The sequence below is a fragment of the Gopherus flavomarginatus genome, chromosome 1 (genome assembly GCF_025201925.1).
Source record: "Gopherus flavomarginatus isolate rGopFla2 chromosome 1, rGopFla2.mat.asm, whole genome shotgun sequence".
Classification (NCBI taxonomy): domain Eukaryota; kingdom Metazoa; phylum Chordata; order Testudines; family Testudinidae; genus Gopherus; species Gopherus flavomarginatus.
The window spans coordinates 167154803-167180720 of record NC_066617.1 but is presented as its reverse complement, the minus strand read 5'-3'; the positions used below and the strand labels follow the sequence as shown (position 1 = coordinate 167180720).

Here is a 25918-nt window from a genome sequence, read left to right as displayed (position 1 = left end):
TATGTAGCTACAACCCTCCATCCCAGTGAAGGCTACATTTGAGTGGTATTTTGAGTGCACACACTAATTTGTGAAGCACTTTGTGTTGAGACACTCTATACACGTAAATATATATTTTAAATTGAAGATTATATGTAGCATAATGGATCCCACTATCCCCCTACAGGATACAAGTTGTTATATTAAAGAGCAAAGGCAGATTTTTTCCAAATTTGTTTCAGTGCCATGCACATCCATATACTCTAACACTGGAGCTCTCATTCCTTCTCCCTCAGTCTTTCCTGTCCACACTTTGGATTGAGGGATAAGTTAAAATACAGTAAAACAATACATTGCTGCAGCAAAAAAGAAAGGACTGATTTAGTATTTTGCATTCCAACATAGTATCAGCTCTACAGATCTCACGGTGGATCAGAAGATAATTTTTCTGTAAGAAGATAATATATAATTGTACATATACAGAATCACTGAAGTGCAGCCATCTCTGGGGTGGAGGTCAGTAGCCAACTGGAGGTCAGTGGTGTGGGGACAAGCAGAAAGGAGACTGTGACAGAGCTGAAAGAGGACAAAGCCCATGTCTTATTAGAAATACCATGGAATCTTTATTATCCCCACAAAGCAAATAGCTAAATGTAACATTGTGGCCCCATTTCAATATCTAAGTCTTGAGACCACACACAGTGAGCTCCCAAATACTCAATTTACCTGCTTCCTAAGGGAAAACTGCTAAATTAGACTGTGCTGTGATTTGAACGAGGCAAAGGTTTCAAATCGGCCGCTTAGTCCACTAAGCCATCAGTCTGGCTTTCATTTTGCTTTGTTTCTAAGCTATCCCATAACAGAATGAGAAGTGGCAATCTCAGGTAGTGCTTGTGCTGCTCAAAAGGTTTGGTTCTTTTAAAAAAGGGTAGATATTTTCACTTCCGAATTTCACCAGATAGACAGCATTCTACATGCACGTTATATTAATAATTCAGTGGAAGTCGGTGACATCTGAAAGCTGGGAAGCGCTCACAGAGCTGCACTCAAAACCCATTTACAGCAATGGGCAGAAATCATAATGTAGTACTGTACATTCAAAAAGGGCAAGCACTGCCCACCCTGCCTGCAGTTGCCTGTTTGCATATGAGAGCCCCAGGTCAATAACCACACCTTTGGACCACAACCTCTATCCCAACCCCTGAACTGGCAAACTGATATGTGTGAGAGTGTGCAGATCTTAAAGGGGCTTCAAAATTCAGCTTTAAACAGGAAACAAGTTTAACAAGTTACAAGTTTAACTATGGAATGACTGAATGTGACTCCAATTACTCATGGACTATAAGGCTAGAAGGGACCATTAGATCATCTAGTCTAGGTATATATGTCTTCCACAGTTCATTACATTTCACCCGGTTACCCCTGTATGAGCCCAATAACTTGTGTTTGGCTAAAGCATATTTTCTAGAAAGGCCTCCAGTCTTGATCTGAAGACATCAAGAGGTGGAGAATCCACCACTTCCCTTGGTAGTTTGTTCTAATGGTTAATCACCCTCACTGTTATTATGACATTAATTCATGGGCTTTAGTTTTTTTTTTTAAAAACAACGACCAGCTCTATAATAAAACTGACAGTAAATAGATAACTGTAAAAGATAAAAATATTAACTAGTGTGGCCCTCATCTTTTTATTCTGTCTCTTTAAAATCAGACTCTTACTTACCAATCAGGGCAAATACTGCTTTGATGATCCCCTCAATAAATTCCAGACGCTGAAATCCTGCCCTGGAACCAAGGTAACAAGCATTCTTGTTCTTTCGACAGACATATTTTAGTGGGTACTTCACTGACCACCACAAGCCAAAGAGGAGGAAAAAACTCCCAGGCAGAGCATGACCTTTGAAATTGCCCATGTCTCTTTATAATGCAAAAACCTGAGGAGAAACACAGATTGCTGTCTGAGTAAGGTATTTCTAGGAAGAGTATCTGTTATAATTTGATATATGCAGGCTGCAATTTTCAAAGGATCCTAAAGGAGTTAGTTGTCCAAATACCACTGAAATTCAGTGGGATTTGGGTGCTTAATTCCCTTAGGCTGTTTTAAAAATCCCAGCTCCAAGTCTTACAAGTTTATATAATTTTGCAAAATGAGAAGGATTGTTAAGATTTCCAGGACAGGTCACTCTAAGACAAAAAAAGTTACAACACAACATTCCAGGTGTTGAGATTAAACTGGCGAAGAGATCAGTGAAAGATAGATAGATAGTATAAATACTTAAAACCCATTTCTGCCACCTTAGTGAATGCTGAAACAGCAGTGCCATTCAGGTCAGCAGATTCTGGAGTAAATATGGACTAGGTTTTTTACTTTCACAATAATAATCATAGAATTCCCATCACATGCAGTCAATCCGATATAAATAGAATATGAAGGCTCTAGAATCTTTCCCTTCTCCTTAAATACAACCTTGTAGAGCCATTTTCCAGCTGTGGTCTGTGGTCCATAAAGTATGCATTGACTGCCCATGTAATGTCGGCTGGTCATGTAGTGTCAGCTCTACTTCTTGTTTCCAACTGCTAAACTCCATTACACCCTAAAAATACATCAGATACCTTTCCAATATTACCTTTCCATGGAAGCAGTGACTGAAGATGCCACAAGAATGTTGCCCAGTTGCACGTGGAGGGGAGGAGACTCACATAATCACAAATGGGAAGGGAAGAGATCCCTGCGACACCTAATAGCATTTGTTCCACCTTGTGGGAGCATCAAACAACTCCTGGGCTAGAACAAATCCAAGGAATCCCGAGCCACACAGAAATCCCATTGAACTGTGCACAAATGAAGTAAAAAAATGTGTCTAACATAGAGGAAAGATCTGTGAGATAGTTATTACCGAACTATCAGAACAGGGAGATGTGGCATTGTCTGCCAAAGCAAGTCCATTTATTGATCTGCCCAGCAGAGATCATCACAAGCACCAATGACTAACCATTCAAGTTTGGGCAGGGCTGCCCAGAGGAGGGGGGCAAGCGGGGCAATTTGCCCAGGCCCCGGGCTCCGCAGGGGCCCCCACGAGAATGGCCGAGGCTTCCGCCCCAGCCCGACTCCATCTCCGCCCCTTTCCCGGAGCCTCAGCACATCCAGCAGCATCCCTGGACAGCAGCGCAGTGTGGCTCCGGCGGGGCCCCTGAGCTCTGCTCTGCTCCGAGCTGCGTGGTCAGGGGGCGGGATGGGTCGGGGATTCTGAGGGGGGGTGGGCAGTCAGGGAGCAGGAAGTGGGGGGGGGTCGGATGGGGGCAGGGCCAGGCTGTTTAGGAGGCACAGCCTTCCCTACCCTAAAGCTCATTCAGCAGTTTGAGGCTTGCAGAAGAGCCAAGCTGTTAGCTTTTCCATTAGGGCTACCATCCCTGTCACTTCTCAAATGCCAAATTATAGTCTATATTTAATTTCAGTGTCATAGGGAGATTCATGTCAGGGGAGGGTAGCTTCGTTTAAAATTAGCCACTGGGGGATGAATCACATGAGAAGAGCAATATCGTACACCACCTACCTCCTTCCCAACCTTACCAAGGGAGACTCCCCCTCCCCTACATTCCCTGAGACTCCAGAGGGGTTAATTCAGTGGTTCTCAGACTTTTATACTAGTGACCCCTTTCACGTAGCAAACTGCTGAGTGTGGACCCCCCCCTTAGAAATTAAACACATTTTTTTATATATGTAACACTATTATAAATGCTGGAGGCAAAGCGAGGTTTGAGGTGGAGGCTGACAGCTAGCGACCCCCAGTAATAACCTCGTGATCCCCTGAGGGGTCCTGACCCCCAGTTTGAGAACCCCTAGGTTAATTTAATATTAGCACCCTGTGTCCATTCACATGCATGTGCTATTTTGAGCATTTCAGTTTTCACAACATAGGCTCACCCCAGATTCTGGAACAAGCTCAAATGCTCAGTTTGTGGAGTATGTACACATAAGCTATACTAAAGACAAACCCACAGTAACCGTCTCCAGTTTGTGAGGGATCCCATGGAGCCAGTCACTAGGAAACAGATAAAGCATTGAGGATAAGTCCATTAATGGCTATTAGCCAGGATGGGTAAGGAATGGTGTCCCTAGCTTCTGTTTGTCAGAGGGTGGAGATGGATGGTAGGAGAGAGATCACTTGATCGTTACCTGTTAGGTTTACTCCTTCTGGGGAACTTGGCATTGTCTATTGTCGGTAGACTGGATACTGGGCTGGATGGACCTTTGGTTTGACCCAGTATGGCTGTTCTTATGTTCTAACCTAAATGAACCCGAAGTTATGGACACAGATATGAGTCAAGGAAGCCAGCAGAGTATCAGAAACCTGGAAAAATCTCTGATTGCATGGGCTCAGGTATTTGGTCACAAGCTGAGGTGGTTTGGGATTTTTTTAAGCAGATTTTTTTTATTGTTTCTTTAAACAATCAAACACAGCAAGCAGCAAATATTTGGCCTCACACTTCTGAAACCCCAAACCATACTCAGGTTTTGGCAGACTAATTTTAGCTTTTCAATTAAAAAAAACACAACAAATTTTGAAGGAAAGCAGACATTGTCCATGATTTTTTCTGCTTTTTAATAACCTCTAGTTTTCAATCCAGAAAAAGTTTTGACAGAAAATATTTGTCCAACCCTTTTAATGAGCTTTAGTGCTTTTTAGCACTAGCTGATGCTGAGAACCAGTGATACCTTGTAAAGAAGTTTTCTCAGAACTGGGTTTGTGCCAAGATGCAGAAGGTTTATTTTTCCCAGGGCCGCCTGTGGTGGGGGGGAGCAAGTGGGGCAATTTGAGCCCCATTTGATCCTCCCTGCCACAGGCACCCCACGAGAATATAGTATTGTATAGTATTGCAATCTTTTTTATGGAAGGGGCCCCCAAAATTGCTTTGCTTCAGGCCCCCTGAATCCTCTGGGCGGCCCTGAGTTTGGGAGTGAGAGATGTACAGTTAAGAGATTCTGATTTGAGAGTGCCACACTCACGCATGCATCTTTTACACTATTCAGCAGCACCTTGCTAGTTTGGTCTTACACTCTTTGCAGCACCAACACAATCTGAAATTTTGGGGTGTAGTACTTGTGTTTCAAGCTTTTAAAGATTCCACTTGTCTGGAAAGTGTTAGTCCTTGGTTGGTCCAAAGCCTGCTGACCAGAATGGTACTGCTACCTCGTTTTAGACATGTTATTTTTTCCTCTGAGTGAAGGATAAAGTCTTCCCTCTCTGCGTGTTTTGATCTCACTGAATGCCATTAATTAGAAATGTTTTATTCAGTCTACATTAGTCATTCTCTGCAGGTGCAAAGCCTTACCCTGCACCATACATCAAAGCAAGATACTGGATTAAAGATGCAAATTAAAGCCATAAGAAGCCCTCATTTAGAGGGAGATTACAATTACAATATGTCTGGTTCAAATGCAGATCAGCATAGTACATAGTCAATAATACCTGAGACTAAGAATAAGCTATTAAGCAAGGTAATAAGAAAACTGACTTTGCAAAAGTTATTTCCTGCCCTAAAACATGTCCAGATAGCCCATTTACAATTCACATTTCTCTTTCAAAGTAAGAAGGGGGGAACCACACTCTTCCAAATTGGGGAAGCAGAAAATGACTACACACAAGTGCTGTCAAATGCACAAAGTAAACAAACTAAGCACACATAAAGATAGATGATCTCTGATCCTTGAGTTATACAGCCAGGTGTCACTTGTAAAAAAAAATAAATCAAACAGAATTATGCTTTAAATTGATGTGTCCCCTATAAAGCTGTATCTCCCAGGTCCCCCCAAAATCCATACCTACATGCTGCTTGTTATGTCATACCCCTGCCAGCTGGGTGTCACAGCACATGATGGGAGGAAGGATGTGGGTTCATAGATGTAGGGAGCAGTCAGGTAAATTATGCTTTAATAGTGAAGCAGATTTGAAAGAGTCAGTTCTTATTCAATAGCCTCTGGATATGAAACAAGCCATGCAGTAAATAGAACACTATGGTTTCATGCATTCATGTCTGCCTTTGAAGACCTAAATTAAACTCCAGTCAGAGTTACAACATCACTCAGGGCTTGGCTACACTGGAGAGTTGCAGCGCTGGTGGTGGGTTTACAGCGCTGCAACTTAGTAACTGTCCACAACTGCAAGGCACATCCAGCGCTGCAACTCCCTGACTGCTGCGCTGGCTGTACACCTGGTCTGCTTGGGGTGTAACGACTGCAGCGCTGGTGATGCAGCGCTGCTCGTCAAGTGTGGCCACCAAAAGCGCTGTTATTGGCCTCCAGGGTATTAGGAGGTATCCTAGAATTCCTGTCCACAACAAACCGGAAGAATGGCTGAACTCCGAGCTCCTCGGAGCTACTTATCTAAAAAACAAACACAGCTGCTCTTTGCTCCAGAGAGCAACGAGCGGAGGCAGGGGAATTGCTTTGGAATGTTCACAGCTGTTTGCTTGAGGAGAGACCCGTCGGTGTTGAACAGCTGCTTATGTGGTCTGAAGGCTATTTAGGAGTGCATAATTTGCATTTAGTGAATAAGAGAGGGGTGGGGGAAGGGGTCAAAACTTTTAAAATGATTGAAGGTAAGTGCTGTGTATCTTCCAGTCCTTAGAACTTGCAAGGCAAGGAGCTGAGAACAGTGTGAGCTCCAAAAATCCACTCTCTCTGTCTCCCCCACGCCCCCTGTCACATCCACCCCACCCCCCTGTTTTGAAAAGCACGTTGCAGCCACTTGAATGCTGGGATAGCTGCCCACAATGCACCCTCCCAACAGCGCTGCAAATGCTGCAAATGCGGCCACACTGCAGCGCTGGTAGCTGTCAGTGTGGCCACACTGCAGCGCTTTCCCTACACAGCTGTACAAAGACAGCTGTAACTCCCAGCGCTGTACAACTGTAAGTGTAGCCATACCCTCAGACTATTCCCTAGTGAAGAGGTCTCCAAACTGTGAGATGCACTGCCATAGGAGGGCACAGAGGAACATTCAGGAAGAAGTAGCTGGGTCCGGGACTGGGGCCAGCCCCTGCAGGAGGCAGGGAAGGAGCCCCACGCAGCTCCACTCCTTTCGCCAGCCCCAGCTGATGGCTCTGCTCCCAGCCCCACACCTGAGGCTTTGCTCCCAGCCCTGTACCTGGGGACCAGGCTACCGGCCCACACCCAGGGCCCTGGCTACCAGCCCTGCCCCAAGCTGTGGCCCCAGTCTCAGCCCTCTAATCCAATTTCTCCCTTCGCCCTCCAAGCCATGGCCTCAGCTCTGGGGGAGGGGGCAGCCAGCGGTAAGGTGAGGCGCAAGGTAAAAAGTTTGGGGACCACTGCCCTAGTGACTATTTGTTCACACCGCACTAATATGGTACACAGGACTGGTTAGAAGTCCCAGGGCTACGTTTGCCAGACAGCACTTCTTCTTAGAGTACGGGCAACTTGCCTCAAGTAGCATATGACCAGGATTCACCACCAAATTTGGTTTGCTGGTTGGACCATTAGCTTCCCCAGCCTGGGCCAAGTATTGATAGGGAGTGTGACGTGAACGCTGATCCATGCTCCCCCAGACAGCACTGAGGCATACTGCACAGGGAAGCTAATACACTGCCTGGTTATTCACAAAGCCTTGTTGGTAATTTTTAGAAGTACTATATTAATACCTTTTTTAAATAATGAGAAAATGAGACAACATATCCTATACTGGATCAGGATACAAACTACCGTCAAGTTGGAGGATGCAATATATGCATGTAGCTCTCCTTCCCTGCACATTCCTTTGCTACATCATATGCCTTGTAATTTCCTGTGTTTATCAAACCCCGGAGGATGTTACACTAAAGAGGACAGTCAACCAAAAACACTTTTAAAAATGAGGCAGAGTAGTGAAATTCTAAGGCCTCCCTCCTTTTCTATTCATCCAAGCAGCTTTATGAAAGAAGCACGTACAGTACAGAAGTCCCCATTAGAAATTCTGCATTTGTCAAGTTACCACAGTGATACCCATAACAATTTTTCCTCTCCTCTACTAATATCAGGAAATAACTGTCAGATGCTTATGACATCTCGTATCGAATGCAGTACTACCACGTACTCAGTTATCCCCCATTGTGTGCACTTGATTTTGCCTTCCTAAGTGAAATACTTTGCACTTGTCTTTATTGAACTTCATCTTGGTGAATTCAGACCAATTCTCCAATTTGTCAAGATAATTTTGAATTCTAATCCTGTCCACCGAAGTATGTGTGTAATGGTCTCAACTCAGGGTCTGCTTGGGAAGTGTGGCCTAGTGATAATGGCCACAACCCTGGACTGCCAAGGGGGTTGTGGGGAGGGAAGCCTGGGCCCTCTCACTCTACTGGTCTCCAACCCAGGGCCCTTTTAGCTATCAGTAACCTAGCAACCAAGACTACTTAAGGCTGTTTTCCCTGGGCCTCTTTCCTTCGTATCCCCCTCTAGGGTCACCTCAGTCCAAGGCCTTCGCTCACCTTCAACGCTGCTCCCCAACTGAGCTAATTCGCTGCCCTTTAATTCCTCCAGCAGATGGAGCATTTTCTGCAGGTGTGGCAGGGTGGGGCTGGCACAGCCTAAAATGACCCCTTAAGACCTTATTGCTCAGTGTAGGGTTTGTACACCCCATCACACACCCTCCTGCTCAAGATGGAGTCTGGGGAGTCGGGGCCATCCAGTTGTGCCCCCTCTTCCCTGGAAAAGAAGTCAGCATTCTGGTGCGTTTTCCCAGCTCGATGCTGAATCTGGAAAGTGTAGGGTTGGAGAGACAGGTACCAGCACATCAGTCGGGGGTTTGTGTCCTTCATGGTGTTTAACCATCTTAATGGGGCATGGTCGGTGACAAGCTTGAATGGGTTTCCCAGGAGATAGTATCAGAGCGAGTCTACAGCCCATTTCACTGTCAGGGCCTCCTTCTCTATAATAGAGTTGGCTCATTCTCGTGGGAACAGCTTGCAACTCAAATAGAACACTGGGTGTTCCTCGCCCTTTATTTCCTGAGATAAAACAGAGCCAAGTCCCACATCAGAAGCATCTGTCTGCAAAATGAATTCTTTGGAGAAGTCTGGGCTGAATAGAACTGGTTCTGTACAGAGATGTTCATTCAATTCTTGAAGGGCCTTTTCACAGGCCTCGGACTAGTGTACTTTCTTGGGGATGTCGTTCATGACGAGGTCTGTGAGAGGGGCTGTGATCGTCGAGAATCTCGGTACAAACCAGCAATAGTAACCAGCAAGTCCCAGCAAACTCCTGACCTGTTTCTTGGTGGTAGGTAGTGGGGTGTCCTTGAGGGCTGGACTTTATCTATGAGGGGCCAGACCTGGCCTTTCACCAAAATGTATCCCAGGTAGGTGGTTTCCTCTTTCCTATTTTATATTTTGCAGGTTTTGCTGTTTGTCCAGCCTGTTGCAGGGAGCATAACATGGCGGCCACTTGGGACACATGTTCTTCCCAGGTTCGGCTGCAGATGACTACATCATCCAAAGAGGCTGCAGAGTATGAGTTATGGGCTGCAACATCTGGTCCATAAGGCATTCGAACATCGCCATGGAGTCCAAAGGGCATAGTTCGAAACTAGTACAGACTGAATGGAGTGGCAAAAACATTTTGTTCTTGCGATTCTGGTGTGAGTGGGATTTGCCAATACCCCTTTAAAGTCTAAGGTGGTGATGTACTGAGCTTCGCCCAGCCAGTCTAGTAATTCATCCACCCAGGGCATGGAGTAGGCATCAAATTTGGAAATCGCATTAACCTTCCTGAAGTCAATGCAAAGCCAGACAGTGCCATCCGGCTTTGGGACTAATACGACAGGGCTTCGCCACTCGCTGTGGAATTCCTCAATGACCCTGTCATAAATATAGAGAGAAGTGTAGCATAAAATCCCTCCTTGGCAGCGTACTGACTCGCCTTACCTGTAAGGAGTTAAGTAGGTCAAATAACCTAGTTGGCACCTGACCAGAAGGACCAATGAGAAAAGAAGATACTTTCAAATCTGGAGGGGAAGTTTTTGTTTGAGTTCGCTCTTTGTTGTTCCCTCTCCAGATGGAGAGAGAAGGCAAGCAGGTACAGTACAACATCTCCTGAAAACATCTCAAGTGTCTCCCTGAGTCTCAACACGTACTGTAGGACATTCTGAGTTCTCGGAGTTTGTCCTTCCTACATCTCCAAGACCAGGTCGAGGATTCCCTGGCACCTTCTCCCATACAGGAGCTCAAATGGGAAGAAGCCTGTAGAGAATTGTGGGATAGTAAACAGGAGGTGGGGGTCAGCTGATCCCAATGTGGGAGGTCTTCTGGCATAAATCTTTTCAGCATCTGCTTCAGGGTTCAGTTGAAGCGTTCAACCAGGCCATCCATTTGCGGGTGATAAACTGAGGTACGGGGGCTCTTTATTCTCAAAAGCTCACAGACCTGTTTCATCAAGCGGGCTATGAAATTGGTGCCTTGGTCAGTGAGAATCTCCTTGGGAATGCCTACTCAAGCAAAGTCTTTCAAAAGTTCTGTGGCAATAGTCTTTACATTGGTGTTACAGAGTGGGATTGCCTCTGGATAGCGAGTCACAAAATCAACTATCACCAGTAGGTGATTGTATCTGTCGGCACTTTTTCCCAGGGGGCTGACAAGGTCGATCCTGGGGTAGGCAACCTATGGCACAGGTGCCGAAGGCAGCACGCAACCTAATTTTCAGTGGCACTCTCACTGCCCAGGTCCTGGCCACCGGTCCAGGGGCCTCTGCATTTTAGTTTAATTTTAAATTAAGCTTCTTAAACATTTTAAAAACCTTATTTACTTTACATACAACAATAGTTTAGTTATATATTATAGACTTATAAAAAGAGACCTTCTAAAAACATTAAAATGTGTTACTGGCGCACAAAACCTTAAATTAAGAGTGAATAAATACTTGGCACACCATTTCTGAAAGGTTGCCGACCCCTGGTCTATCCCAATTCATTCAAAGGGGATGTAGGGGACCCCGGAAGACATTGTTACGGTGTAGCTAGGGCCTGCGCTTTCTCAAGGAAAGGTTATTAGCAGACAGAAGTTGCTAGCAGCTGCTGCTTCTAACCGGTTAAAACTGCCCTGTGTGGGAAGCCCTGGTGTTTTGGGGAACTGCAGAAAGTCCCTCGCCCGAGGCCAGGGGAGGCGGCCATTGCTGATGGAAAGTCCCTCATTGCATATGTAAAGGCTGTTTTGCATGTTATTAGCATGATGCTATAATTGCTAAGGGTTAGAGCTTGTGCGTTGAACTTCGCACCTGACCGAGCTGTTTGGACGTTGGACTCCCCAAGCCAGTGGCAGCAATGCGTGGAGTTCCTGTTGCGGGTGTGTCACTTAACCTTCATTAAAGCCAATTAATTCACCTGTGTGTGTGGGCCTCGTCCTTGCAGAGCATCCAGGCACGCAACAGGGGACATCGATGACCGGGAGAGGGACAAGGGGGCTTTCAGCCCTCCTTTTGGCCTGATTAGTTGGCATTCTGGGCAGGAGTTGCAGAAGTTTTTAACTTCTGGAGCTGTGAACTGCAGCTCTGCTCACCTTCAGCACTGCTCGCCAACTAAGCTAATTTGCTGCCTTTTAATTCCTCCAGTAGATGGAGCATTTACTGCAGGTGTGGCGAGGCGGGGCTGGCTGAGCCCAAAATGAGCCCTTAAGCCCTTGATGCTCAGTGTGGGGTTTGTATACCCCATCACAGTGTGCAGCTCCTCCCAACTTGATGTCACCACACAAATTTTATAAGCATGCTCTCCACTCCATTATTCAAGTCATTCATGAAAATATTGAATAGTATTGGCCCCGGGACTCACCCCTGCGGAACCCTACTAGATACATCCCCCCTGTTTGAGAATGAACCATCAATAACTACTCTTTGAGTATGGTCTTTCAACCAGTTGTTCACCCACCTTATAGTAATTTGATCTAGAGCACATATCCCTAGTTTGCTTATGGACAAGGCTACAATTTAGTGATGGGTATTTTTAGTAAGTCATGAACAGATCATGGGCAATAAACAAAAATTCACATCCTGTGACCTATCCATGACTTACACTATAAATACTCCTGACTATACCTTGGGGTTGGGGTGGGGGTTGCTGCTGTGGGGGGCAAAGGGGCACCCTGGGGGGCTGCTGCTGGTGCGGTCCCCAAGACCAGCTGCCCAGGGCTGCCTGAGCAGTGGCCGAAGCGGCTGGTTCCAGGGCCGCTTCATCAGCAGCTGGTGCGGCTGTCCCTGGGGCCTCCAAAGCAGTGGCTGGTGCAGTGGTCTCTGGGGCCCCTAGAGCAGCAGTGTGGCTGGCTGCGGGTCCACTCCAGCAGCGGCCGGCGCGGCTGGCCCCAGAGCCACCTGAGTAACTGGCCCCAGAGCCAGCTGCTTGGGCAGCCCTGGGGTCAGCCACACAGGCCACTGCAGAACTCATGAAGGCTGCAGAAAGTCATGGAATCCGTGACTTCCAAGACCTCTGTGACAGAAACAGAGCCCTACTTATGGAGAATGTCATGTGGGACTGTGTCAAAAGCCTTAAGCAAATCAAGATATATGATGGCTACTGCTTTCCCCCATCCACTAGGCCAATAAACCTGTCAAAGAAGCAAATTAGGTTGGTTTGTAATGATTTGTTCCTGATAAATCCATGCTGGCTATTCCTTATAACCCTATTATTCTTCTGGTCTTCTGGGACCTCACCCGTCTTCCAGGAGTTCTCAGATATAATTGTTTACAATTCCAAGATTGCTTTAGCTACTTCCTGAAGTACCCTGGAATGAACTGGAGATGAAGATGCTTTACCAGTGGAAGTGTGTTTTATCCCATGTTTCTGATACATTAAGCAGAGATGAAGCTGTCAGAATCAATGGGCATCATGCTGCTGATCACCCCCACACAGCTCTGAAAACGTGCTCCCATGGCGCTACTTTGGAGTCGATAACAAGTGTGGCTATACATATAACACTGATCTTAGGTCAAGGATAACTGTGGCACAGAGGTGAAAGCCCTTATTTTTAGATAGGATCACTGGTTTTGGGTGCCTATTACACCTTGAGCTACATGTTCAGAAGTGCTGAGTATCTGTAGCTCCCTTTTAAATTCAGTTGGAATGAAAGGTGCTATATACTCATGAAAGTGAGGGCCAATGTGCCTCAAGTTGGACAGGCAAAAGCACTAGACAGTCTTGAAATTTTTGGCCTAACTGACTTACCAAAGGCTACCATGAGAGCATCAGTGCCAGAATTAGAACTCAGGAGCTCATCTCCCAGTCCTGGGCTCAGACTGCTCATCTTCATGAGTCAGTTAGCTCTGTGAGTCCATACCCATGTCTCAGCATGTGAGTTTCCAGTTGGAGAGGGTGAGGAAGTTTGTTGTCTTCCTTTTTTATTTTTTCAAAACATGTACTTTGCATCAAAAAAATTATCTCCTTCAATTACAATTTAGGTACAAGAAAGATCTGCAATCCAGCAGCACCACCTTTGTGCAGAAGAAAAGCATTCATTCCCTGCTCAGATAGCATAGCTGTATCTATCACCTACCCCTTTCAGTGCCTCCAATCCATCAACTCCTCATCCTTCAGTGATGGCCCCTCACTCCAAGTCTCCTCAACCCTTCAGTCCACCTTCACTCATCCCTGCTGCATCTGCTCCTATTCCCATATAGACACACCATCTCTGGAGGAAACCTTGCATACATTAAATCTGGACCCATGGACTTGTGCATGTCCAGCTCTTCCACTACGAGTTTCTTCTCTTCCGTTCGCTCTCATTGTCTGAGCAGCTGCTGCTTTGCAGATATAGGATTTCAATCAATTTGCCAATTTGGAACCTTTCATTCAGCACTAAATTATCACTGGAAACAAAAATGTAAAGATCATGTTCAACTTTGTGATTTCATGGGATATTACTGGATTTTTTTTATATATTTTATTTTATTTAGAAGGAGCTTGGCTCTACAATCTGATTAGTCCTACAATCTAATGATCACTTGGACCTTCATCGAATGACTTATTTCCAAGTGCCACAAAATGCTAACTTTGAATTCTTCTCAATACCTGCATCAGGCACACTGGTTTTGGTCTTGTACTAGCAATTTCAGTTCCCTGTTCCCTCCCTGAAGAAATAAGTTTTCCTACTTGTCACTAAACCAACTAAAGTCACTTCACTGAACAGTCTCTGTGGCATTATAAATACCTCTTGCTCAACCAGAGATCAGACAGTCCACAAAAGGACGCACAATATACTAAGCCACATTGGCCACTATACTCCTACGACTTCTTAGAATTCTATGCATGCTCACACACCAAGCATTGCTGGCGCACATGCTAGCAAAATGCCAAGAGAAGAGAAGGCTTTGTTATCTCAGCTGATGACTTTGAAGTCAAAGCCCATCTTGGGAGAAGTAATATGACAGAACATATAATTTGAACTGTATTAGAATCAGTTTTATGAACCACAGAATTCCCTTGCAACCAATTTACAATATTATGAGTGTTTCAGAGGAATGGATCTAACAAGACAGTGCAGCTGTCAAGAAAGCTCATTTAAAAAATAAAACGTGACATGTAGCTGTAACACAACAAAGACCTCCTGTATAGTTAATACTGCACTTGGCACTTATGTGGCCCTTTAACAGTTAGTCTGTAATGTGTTCTGAAGTAAAGGCATTACATTTTATATGTCCACCTTTAGGTTCTTTCTGAAAGGAAAAACAAAAACAAAGGAACTACAACCATTTAAAAAAATGTGTGCACACACACCACTAACCATTAGGAAACTGACTAATCTTGAAATGTTCTGAACTTTTAGTCCAGGCTATTTTTTAGGGTCTGGGACGCACTGTTTTTGGAGAAGGAAGGACCTCCATCTACTGAGGGTGGGTCCATCTTATTCCTAACCAGAAATCATAATTCTCTATTTGCAGTATCACAACTAATTACTGTACAGTCTGACACACGCGAGAGCATTAAGATTTCAAATGCGGAATACTTAATTTTGCAGGGTACAGGCACCTTAGAATAAGCAGCTGGAACAGATACACTCTTCAGAAAAAAGAGCTAGTTACATCCAACTACCTCTGATCAGACACACTCAATGGTTATTTTTCCCAGGAGGTATCGGTAGCTCTTAAATCAGTTTTATCAGGGCAAATATAGCATCATAAAACAAAAAGATATAATGTCAAGTTGTAAAATTAAGATTTTTCAAATTTAAGATAAGTAGAAAGTTTGAAAAACCTGTGTTTAGATTTAAAGATTCCCCTGCAGCCTGTGAAACCTCAACTTTACAGAATCATACCAGTACATGAGAACCAGAATGTGAAACTGATCTCCCACAAGCATCTGCTCTTCCCAACCTACCCTCAGGATGACCTCTTTTCATAGAACACTCTCCTGACATTGTCCTGCAAAGCTGCTACCCTCCCCATTTAAATCTCTCCTGAAAACTTAATTCTGTGATAGGCAATACAAGCAAGTGAATTTAATTTTTATTTAAAATAACTTCATAAAACACCATGTGGGCTTGTATAAACCGAGTATCCATGTAACCTCATCACAATAAATGGTGGCTTCTTCACCCCATCCGTCCCTTCAGTCTGTCATCCTGGAGGTTGTGATCTATCTACAATTTAGATTGTGATCTGAAGCAGGAGCCATCTTTGAAGCACTTAGTACATTTATGGGCTATAATAAACAATTTAATGACTCTTGTTATCTCCAAGTTCACCAGATGATTCATTCCAATTTATACTTGCACACTTAGTAGTTTACAAACTTTTTTACCATCAAGTCCAATATGCTTGCTTCAGGATTGGCTAACACATGATGCTGCAGGGAAAGATGAAAAGTCAACATGGGAAACATATAAGCAGAAGTGGAAAAAGTGAATTCCTTCCTGACCCACGCTACAGTCAATAACACATAGAGCATGAGATATCATTACCTTGTCAATACTTGGAATTTAGCAATCTGTGTCCAGCACCTGGAGTAGACGAAGAAAGCTATAATTTACACCATTTCTTCTTATTCCTGTTTCAAGCAAAATTAGCTCATCCTGTACAATTTGCAGCTTTCCTTGTCTACATTTCAGGTTTCCCTGGGCAGCGGCTATACTGATTGCTGGCCACAACCACTGAATCAGGACTAACCTCAGAGATAGACGGGGCCTTAACCTGTTTTACTGTTCTTGTCAACTTTCTCAGAGATGGCCCTGCCGCACCACAGGCTACAGCAGCTGGCCGTATTTAGCCAGAGAGCAGAGTGAGCAGCCGGTGCTGCTCATGACTGTTGATTACGGTCATCTTCTGCTGCTAAAAGCAAGTGAGGTTAGGAACAGGAGAGATGGGAGACACCCAAGCCACCCCAACCGCACTCTAGATTCCTCATGGAAGACTGCACTGCAGCGTTGCTAACTCTTGTGATTACAGAACAAGTCTCACGAAACTTAGTGTTTTTCTTAAAGCCCCAGCTTTCAAGCTCATGTGAGAATCTCAGCTTTCATTTAGAAAACGTTTCTAACTTTCATGGCTGTGGAGAAAAGCTGAAAAATATGAACACTAACAGCTAAGAAAACAGAAGGCAAATTAAAAGACCAAAAATGTATGTTTGAGTCTCATAATTTTGAGGGGCCTGACCCATGAGTTTTGAAAGCTTGAGGCTGGTGATACTGCCTTGTTATTATTTATTTGTATTAGGATAGTCCTATGAGTTCCTGCCATGGACCAGGACCCTATTATGCTAGGTACTGAACAAAGACAGAGTAAATGGGAGAGCGGAAGACTGCCACATGGCTAATTGCCATCAGGCCAGCTGCATCCAGCAAAACACTTGGGCTGAGCAGAGGAGGAGCACTCATGTGACCTGAGGCTAGGCCCAGTGGCATAGCCTGTTCCCCTCCCTCTTCCATGAGCCTCATGTTTTTCTGCTGTTGGAAGTTTTCTCCTCACGATAGGGCCTGTTAGATGCAGTGTGCTCTGCATGCTGACCCTCATGCAGCTGAATGAGCATACTGCCCCTGACAGGCACTACTGCGAGGAAATGCAAAAAGCCATATAGGACAGAGAAGAGAGATGGAGGAAGAAGGCCTGGGCACACCACACAAACAGTATTGTTAAGTTTGAAAACTTGTCCTGTAAATAAGCCCAATGCACCCCAGGCATATGAACCCCAGAAGCAGGGATAGTCCCCATTTAACAGAGCATATTTCACCCTGTAGTGACTACATGGGCATTTGGTAATGATGGTAACATTAGTAGGAAATGAAAAATCCTCCAAAATGATGGATAGATCATAAGAGGGCCCAATGCTGCAACCCCTCTGCAGGCAGAAACCCTATTGAAGACAGTGAGAATGCTACCCATAGAGTAGCCACAGGATAAGGCCTTAATAGATCAACCAAACCAATGGCTACAAGTAATAGGCCAAATATTCCTCTGAGGGTACGTCTACACTACAGGATTATTCCGATTTTACATAAACCGGTTTTGTAAAACAGATTGTATAAAGTCGAGTGCACGCGGCCACACAAAGCACAATAATTCGGCAGTGTACATCCATGTACTGAGGCTAGCGTCTATTTCTGGAGCATTGCACTGTGGGTAGCTATCCCATAGTTCCCGCAGTCTCCCCTGCCCATTGGAATTGTGGGTTGAGATCCCAATGCATGATGGTGCAAAAACAGTGTCGCGGGTGATTCTGGGTATATGTCATCACTCATTCCTTCCTCCATGAAAGCAAAGGCAGACAATCATTTCGCGCCCTTTTTCCCAGGATTGCCCTGGCAGACGCCATAGCATGGCAACCATGGAGACCGTTTTGCCTTTTGTCACTGTCACCGTATGTGTACTGGATGCTGCTGACAGAGGCGGTACTGCAGTGCTACAGAGCAGCATTCATTTGCCTTTGCAAGATAGCAGAGACAGTTACCAGTCGTTCTGTACTATCTGCCATGCCATTGTAAACTGGCGATGGGATGATGGTTATCAGTCGTTCTGTACCGTCTGCTGCTGTCATGGGTGTTCCTGGCTGACCTTCGCTGAGGTTGGCCGGGGGCGCAAAGACAAAAATGGGAATGACTCCCCAGGTCATTCCCTCCTTTATGTTGTATCTAAAAATAGAGTCAGTCCTGCCTAGAATATGGGGCAAGTGTACTAGAGAACCAGCGTACCAGAGAGCACAGCCACTCCGTGTCAGATCCTGCAGAAATGCTGAGCTGCATGCCATTCTAGAGGGTGCCCCTGCATCAACCCCACCCGTTGCTTCCCTCCTCCCCCAACCCTCCTGGGCTACCACTGCAGGGTCCCCCCATTTGTGTGATGAAGTAATAAAGAATGCAGGAATAAGAGAACTGACTTTTTAGTGAGATGAAATGAGGGGAAGGCAGCCTCCAGCTGCTATGATACTCCAGGCAGGACATTAAACGGTGGGGCGGAGAGGAGCCCAGCATCCCGCTGCTATGATAGTCCAGGCAGTACAGAATCTTTTCTTTACACAGGAAAGGGGTGGGGGGGCCGATGGAGCTCAGCCCCCAGTTGCTATGATGAGGACGGTTACCAGCTGTTCTGTACCAGCTGCCGGGAATAATCGGGAGTCATTCCTATTTTTACCCAGGCGCCCCCGGCCGACCTCACCAAGGCCAGCCAGGAGCACTCACGGGATGATGATGAAGACGGATATCAGTCATATTGTACCATCTGCCATCGGGAAGGGGATGCTGGTGTTCAGCACTGCAGCACCCCATCTACCAGCAGCATGCAGTAGACATACGGTGACATTGAAAACAGTCAAGAAACGATTTTTTTTCCCTTTTCTTTCACGGTGGGGGAAGGGGGGATAAATTGACGAGATATACCCTGAACCACCCCGGACAATGTGTTTGACCCTACAGGCATTGGGAGCTCAGCCAAGAATGCAAATACTTTTCGGAGACTGCGGGGACTGTGGGATAGCTGGAGTCCTCAGTCCCCCCTCCCTTCCTCCATGAGCGTCCATTGGATTCTTTGGCTTTCCGTTACGCTTGTCACACAGCACTGTGCTGTGGACTCTGTATCATAGCCTGGAGATTTTTTTCAAATGCTTTGGCATTTCGTCTTCTGTAACAGATCCAGTATCTCCCGTACAGTCCATGCTGGAGCTCTTTTTGGATTTGGGACTGCATCGCCACCCGTGCTGATCAGAGCTCCATGCTGGGCAAACAGGAAATGCAATTCAAAAGTTTGCAGGCCTTTTCCTGTCTACCTGGCCAATGCATCCGAGTTCAGATTGCTTTCCAGAGCAGTCACAGTGGTGCACTGTGGGATAACGCCCGGAGGCCAATACCATCGATTTGCGGCCACACTAACCCTAATCCAATATGGCAATACCGATTTCAGCGCTACTCCTCTCGTTGGGGAGAAATACAGAAACCGGTTTAAAGAGCCCTTTATATTGATATTAAGGGCCACGTTGTGTGGATGGGTGCAGGGTTAAATTGGCTTAACGCTGCTAAATTCGGTTTAAACGCGTAGTGTAGACCAGGCCAAAGATACAGCCAAGCATCATCATTGACTTCAACGGGCCCCAATCTTAGAGGTGTCTTGACTCTGAGCCCCTGTAGAGAAAGCAACAGGCACAACAATATAGGGCAGGGGTCGGCAACCTATAGCACACGTGCCAAAGATGGCACGCAAGCCAATTTTTAATGGCAAGCGGCTGCCTGCTGGGACTCCGTGTGTCATTAAAAATCCTGCCAACGGGGGAAGCCGTGGGGTCCGCGGTCCCGAACTGGAGCACTGGCCGAGCGCAAGCCGCCAGCCCCTCCCCCGCCTTCCCCCAGAGCCCTGCCGCCGCCCGCGCAGAGCTCTGGGGCACTGGGGTTGTGCGCTCCCGCGGGGCAGCGTTTGGCTCCGTGGGGAGGGAAAGACGCTCCCAGCTCACCCGGAGCCCTGCTGTCATGCGCACAGCGCTCTGAGGGGCAGGGCGGAGCAGGGCTGTGCACGGGGGGGGCGGCGGCAGCAGGGCTCCGGATGAGCGAGGAGCCTCATGGTAAGGGGGCTGGCTCCGGGCCTGGGGGGGGGGTTGGATAAGGGATGGGGGCAGTCAAGGGACAGGGAGCAGGGTGGGTTGGATGGGGGGTGGTATACTGGGGGGTGGTTAGGGGTGTGGGTCTCTGCAGGGGGCAGTCAGGGAGCAGGGGAGGTTGGATGAGACATATGAGTCCCGGGGTCTGTTTGGGGGGTGGATAGGGGTCAGGGCAGTCAGGGGACAGGGAGCAAAGAGGGTCCTGGGGGACCAGTTAGGGTGGGGGGTCCCTGGAGGGGGTGGTCAGGAGACAAGGAGCTGGGGAGGTTGGATGAGTCAGGAGTTCTGGGGGAACTGCCAGGAGGTAGGGGTGTGGAGAGGGGTTGAGGCAGGCAGGTAGCAGGTGGAGAGGTTGTATGGGTCCAGAGTTTTGGGGATCCTGTCAGGGAACGGGGAGCGATTAGATAAGCATGGGAGTCCAGGGGGTCTGTCTGGGTGTGGGGGTGTGGATAAGGGTTGGGGCAGTCAGGGGACAGGTAGGGGGTAGGGTCCTGGGGGGGGCAGTCAGGAGATAAGGGGCAGGGAGGCTTAGATAGGGGGTAGGGTCCCAGGAGGGGGTAGTCAGGAAAAGGAGCGGGGGCGGTTGGGGATTCTGGGGGGTGCAGTCACCCAGTCCTCTGCCCTGAGCCCTGCACCCCCACACACCCCCAGGCTCCTGCCCTGAGCCCTGTACCACCCAGCCCTCTGTTGACTCCTTGACCCCCCCTCACGACCTCAGCCCTGACTGGCACCCCACACATACCCAGCCCCCCTACCCTGACACCTGCGCCCCCCTCACATGCCCCCAGCCCTCTGCCCTGACTCTTGCACCCCCCACATCCCCAGTCCCCCCCACATCCCATGCACCCTGCACATCCCCACCCCCACCCTGAGCACCAAATGGGAGCCCCTGCACCCACACTCACATTCCCACCTGCACCCCTCACACCACACGGGAGCTGCCCAGGTAAGTGCCCCCATACCCAAACCTCCTGCCCCAACCCTGAGCCCCCTCCTTCATCTTAGCTCCTGGCCAGACCCTTCACCCCCAGCCCTGTGCTCGGTCCACTCCAACTCTCAGCTCAGTGCAGAGAGAGGAAGAGAATGGGCCAGAACCAGGGAGAAGGCAGGTACCCACTGTATGTGGGCAGGGCCGGGACCCCAGACCGGCAGCGGGCTGAGTGAGTCTGGCAGCCAGGATCCCGGCTAGCAGGAGCCGGAGGATGGAACCTCTGAGCAGCAGTGGGCTGAGTCGCTCAGCCCACTGTCGGTCTGGGGTCCCGGCCACCAGCCCCACACAGCCTGCTGTCGGTCTGGGGTTCTGGCTGCTAGACCCTTCCCAGCAGGAGTCCCGGCCGCAGGCCCCACTCAGCCCACTGCCGGCCTAGGTGAACAGAACTCCAGACCAGCAGTAGGCTGAGTGGGTCGGTGGCGTAAGATCAACATTTTAATTTAATTTTAAATGAAGCTTCTTAAACATTTTGAAAACCTAGTTTATTTTACAATACAACACTAGTTTAGTTATATAATATATAGACTTGTAGAGAGAGACCTTCTAAAAAACATTAAAATGTATGACTGGCATGCGAAACTTTAAATTAGAGTGAATAAATGAAGACTCAGCACACCACTTCTGAAAGGTTGCCGACCCCTGATATAGGGAAATACAAAGTTATAAGATGTCCTAGTCCAGGCGTAGCCTAGTTAAAAAGTTAGTGCTGAAGAAGTGAGGTGAAAAGAATTATACAGGCTCAGCTACCTGAACCAAGTGTTAACTCACTTCCTGAACTGGAGAAAAGAGTGACCAAGAATAGGCCTGGCACTCCGATTAACTAATGAAAACATTATTATAATCATACCTACAGCTTTTCCTTCTTTTCCATTGGGAGGAAAGGTGGACCTGGACTCTTAAGCATGGCCTGTACTGTACCGTGCCCTGTAGTAAAGAATGGGTGTAGCACTCATTTCTTTGCACAGTACAAATTAAGAGCTTTTAATGGAGTTTGCTTACTTACGTGTGGAAAGCCTGCCAAGCAAATTACTAAGGCCACAAGAGTTTTGCCCAGTCCAGTGAGCATCTAGGAAGGGAAAAGGATAGTAATCTCTATTGCTCTCTGCTATAACTGTCATGTAAAGCCTCTGCTCAAATGCAATTGTATCATTAAGTTCTGCAATCTTTTTGCAGACTTTGTAACTTCAGTTATTGTTAGCATAGCCTTTTAAGTTTTGTAACCTTTACAAGCTCTGTAACCTCTTCAAGTTACCACTTGTATGAACTTCCAAGCTGTGAAATATCCCATCACACAGAGAGAGTGTGAACAAGGGAGTGTATGGGGAAGATAAGGAAGTGTGAACAAGGGAGTGTATGTGGGACTGGACAGAGAGGAACTGCAAGGAGAAAAGAGCCCGGAGCCAGGTGTGTCTAATATAATCTGCCCTGAGAAGGCAATCATGGAGTGCTGTAAAGAAAAGAAGAACCTGGTATGCATGAAAGGAACTGGTCTGGGAATGCTTCTTGGTGATGGACACAGAAAGGAAACTCAGTGTACATGACAGGAGCCGCCCAGTTCCAAAAACAAGAGGAAGAAGGCATGCATACAAGCCCCTGCTTCTTGACCTGCTCAGCAGCCTGGATTCGTGACCACAGGCAGACACACCAGATCTACCATGCTTGGGCTTCTTAGCCTCCATGCTGTCTCCAGTAACTCTCCGCCTGTGTAGGTGTGTGGGTGCATGAGGGTATGAATGCAGTGAATGTGTGCATGCATGAATAAGCTCTATCTCTTTTCTATCTGACCAAACAGCGGCATCGTAATAAAACTAATACAAAGGTGACCCTGTGTTGGTTTTTAGGGGAACAGAGGAAACAATAAGTAAATACGGTATAGCTCTGTGGTGACTAAGTAGCAGAAGATAGGCTTATCCTGGTCCCACTGACATCAATAAGAGTTTTGCCATTGACAAATCCTGGTTCAACAGTGTCTTAAGACTAGTGAACTGGAGAAAGCCTTTAAATCTTTTGGTGCTACTGCTCTGGCCACTTGCTGCTGTAAATGAAAAAATGGGCTAGTCACAGAAAGAAACAATATTAAAGAGAATACAGAAAACAGCCAACAGTAAGTCAAAAAGAAAGTTTATCCAAAGATAGCTGCAATCGTTCACTCCATTTTACTATTCTACCCCTATGGTAATTCTCCTTGTTTCCACCCATATTCTCCAGAGACAAAAAATATCTCTAATATTAACCTACTCTACCCACAGAGGGTAAATATGGGGAAAGCCCAAATAAGTAATGTTTGAATGTTGTAAAAAGACATTTGAGTTAGAGCAGGGTGAATAATGGATTTTTCAGTTTGCTGGCAATTCCAAAGAATCCAAAAAAGTTTCATTTGGGTCAAACTGAAAACAACTTCTTTTTAATATTTCCAGCAAATTACAAAGTAAAACAAAAATTGAGTTGGCTCACAATCAAATGTTTCATTTTTATGTTACTGAAACATTTTGATTTTTCAGTCTGGTCAAAACTATTCAGTGAATTCAATGCATTGACTAGTTTCAGGTCAACCAAAACTATGTTTTTCAGCAAATAAACTATTCAATGACAAAATTTCATCCAGCTCTAATTTGGATAAGGAATGGTGATTTTAGTGTGAATGATCAATGTGTCCTCAAAAGCAACACAAACACATTTTTATTTACAATGGTGACCTACTTATGGTGACTCTCAAGTGTGTGCCATTTCTCAACAGATGAACAAAAACAGTTACACAAGATCATAATACTATCAGAATAAAGCTATAACACCAGACAAATCACAAGTAGCAGGTGCGCAAATAGAAAATGATCACTCAAGCTCTGATTTACAAATACAGCTGTATAAGTGCTTTAAAACTTTAGCTTCTTGTGCATTTCAGTTGCCAACTGCTGAAAATTCTAAAAACTGCCTACTAAAAAGGTAAAAAAAATATTTGGACTATGCAATTCGGTGAACATGTAAAGTTGTAGAACTATGAGAGCTGGAGAATGAGTGATTTCTGAAAATTGGAATAACATGGAGCAATCAAAAAGGGCAGGAGTACTTGTGGCACTTTAGAGACTGACAAATGGATTTGAGCATAAGCTTTCATGGGCTACTCAGAGATTTTTAACAGAATAAAGTAAAATAGGGAGCCTGGTAGTTTGGGAGTTTCTAACATTTAATAATTGATTATTATTAAATTCCAATTCAATTCTTTCAGCTAGAAACTGAAGACGAAACACAGATTTCTCTCAACCTGAAAGACCCAAGAAGGAAGGAGAAAGGTAAACAGTGCCAGCAGTTTAAAACTAAGTAGGATTTGTTTCATTTACATCCATAACATTTTCAGCAGTCTCTATTTCATGATTCAGAATTGCTGATGTAAATGATTTATAGTAACTGAAGTAAGAAGTCATCCACACTTTGAGTGGAATAGCCCAGAATATTTATGGGTTTAAAATGGAGCGCATTATTATCTAATCCCATAAAAAGTTAGGAGATATACAGTATCTGAATGTACTCTAGAGTGTCAGTACCCCTTGCCTATAACAGACACATTGTACAGGTAATAAATGAGAGTACTCCGCTATCCCTCAGTTCTCCTGCTATGCACTTCTCACCTTTCAGCAGAGGATCTCAACAAAAGTCTGTATCTGCAAAAAGAACAGGAGTACTTGTGGCACCAAAAGTTAGGGATGTCGATTAGTCCTCAGAGCAACCCTCAGAGGAGTTACCCAGAGCCAGGAATAGTACCCAAAACTCCTAGTCCTTTGCTCTAACCACTGGTCCACACTAGTCTGATTAGTCAGGGCTGGCCTGTTTTAAAGAGTTTGTACAAGGGGGAGAATGCAAGTCTAGAGTAAGGAAGGCAGTGCCTGAGAGCACACGTTGCTGGATGCAACTCCCCTCCCCACTGAGAAGGAAATGGGGCTCAATCAGCAGATAGGACACCAGGATTTAAAATCAGAGGGGTAGCCGTGTTAGTCTGGATCTGTAAAAGGTGCCACAGGATTCTTTGCTGCGTTTACAGGATTTAAAAGCAAATAATTTAGGGGATGCATGCAGGGAACACCGTTACAGCCGCTCAACTGCTTTTAAAACGGAGGCTCTGGTGCAGGGGGCAGGCGGCATCTGCTTTGAGGCACGGACTGATTTCTTCCCTCCCCACAGTCAGTACAAAGTTTAAACCATTTTAACATATACTAAGCAACCCCTTACCTAGTTTGGTCTGTTCCTCTGCAATTTCTTCCTCCTGCTTTCTTGCCTGTTTAAACTTGAACTGAGACCAATCTGCGGCTGTTGCCTCCAGCCACCTTTACAGTCCAGCTGTGCGCCGAGTCCCCACCGCCTCCCATCTCTGAGTGGGAGGGAAACATTGACACCCCCTTTCCCCGCGTCTTCTTTGCAGCACGTAGAAAACGCCTCCGACTGTTGTCTGCAAAGGATGCGTCCCCCCTCCCCCACCACAGCTGCCCAGCTGTGCCTCCGCCGGCTGCACCGCTGGGCGCTAAACTCCAGCGCTGGCCTGTCTGCAACGCCCCCCGATTGCCTTTCATTGGCAGCGCTGCCGTCTCGGCGCCTCCGGATGGGCTCCAGGCGCAGTCAGTTTCTTGGCTCCCGGGTCCGCGTGTAGAAGACAAGCAAGCCGCCCTCTGCAAGAGCAGGGCGGGCGGGGACGGCGGAGCCTGCCTGGAGTGATGTGGCACTGAGCGGCGGGGAGGGGAGGGGAGAGTTTCTGGGCAGGGGCGCCTCTCTGGGTTCTTGAATGTCTGCAGCGAGGCAATCCCAAACTGCAGGTTTACGGCACTGTCCCTGCTCCTCAGTCTCAGACATTTAAACTGGCAGGTTCACACATTGTGAAGTTGTTAGGAGGATGCTGGATTTTACAGGGCGTTTC

General features: G+C 46.5%; 1 protein-coding gene across 1 annotated transcript in view; it reads right to left on the bottom strand.

Annotated features, from left to right (window-relative positions):
* TMEM45A (transmembrane protein 45A) overlaps positions 1 to 25346 on the bottom strand; it is a 35927-nt gene extending 10581 nt beyond the window's left edge. Inside the window, exons 1-2 of the mRNA XM_050961502.1 lie at positions 25240 to 25346; positions 1703 to 1913 (exon numbers count right to left, since the gene is read on the bottom strand). Of these exons, the coding sequence (XP_050817459.1) occupies positions 1703 to 1892 (190 nt within the window). The 5' untranslated portion in view covers positions 1893 to 1913; positions 25240 to 25346. The remainder of the gene's footprint in view (positions 1 to 1702; positions 1914 to 25239) is intronic.
* Positions 25347 to 25918: the final 572 nt, after the last annotated feature.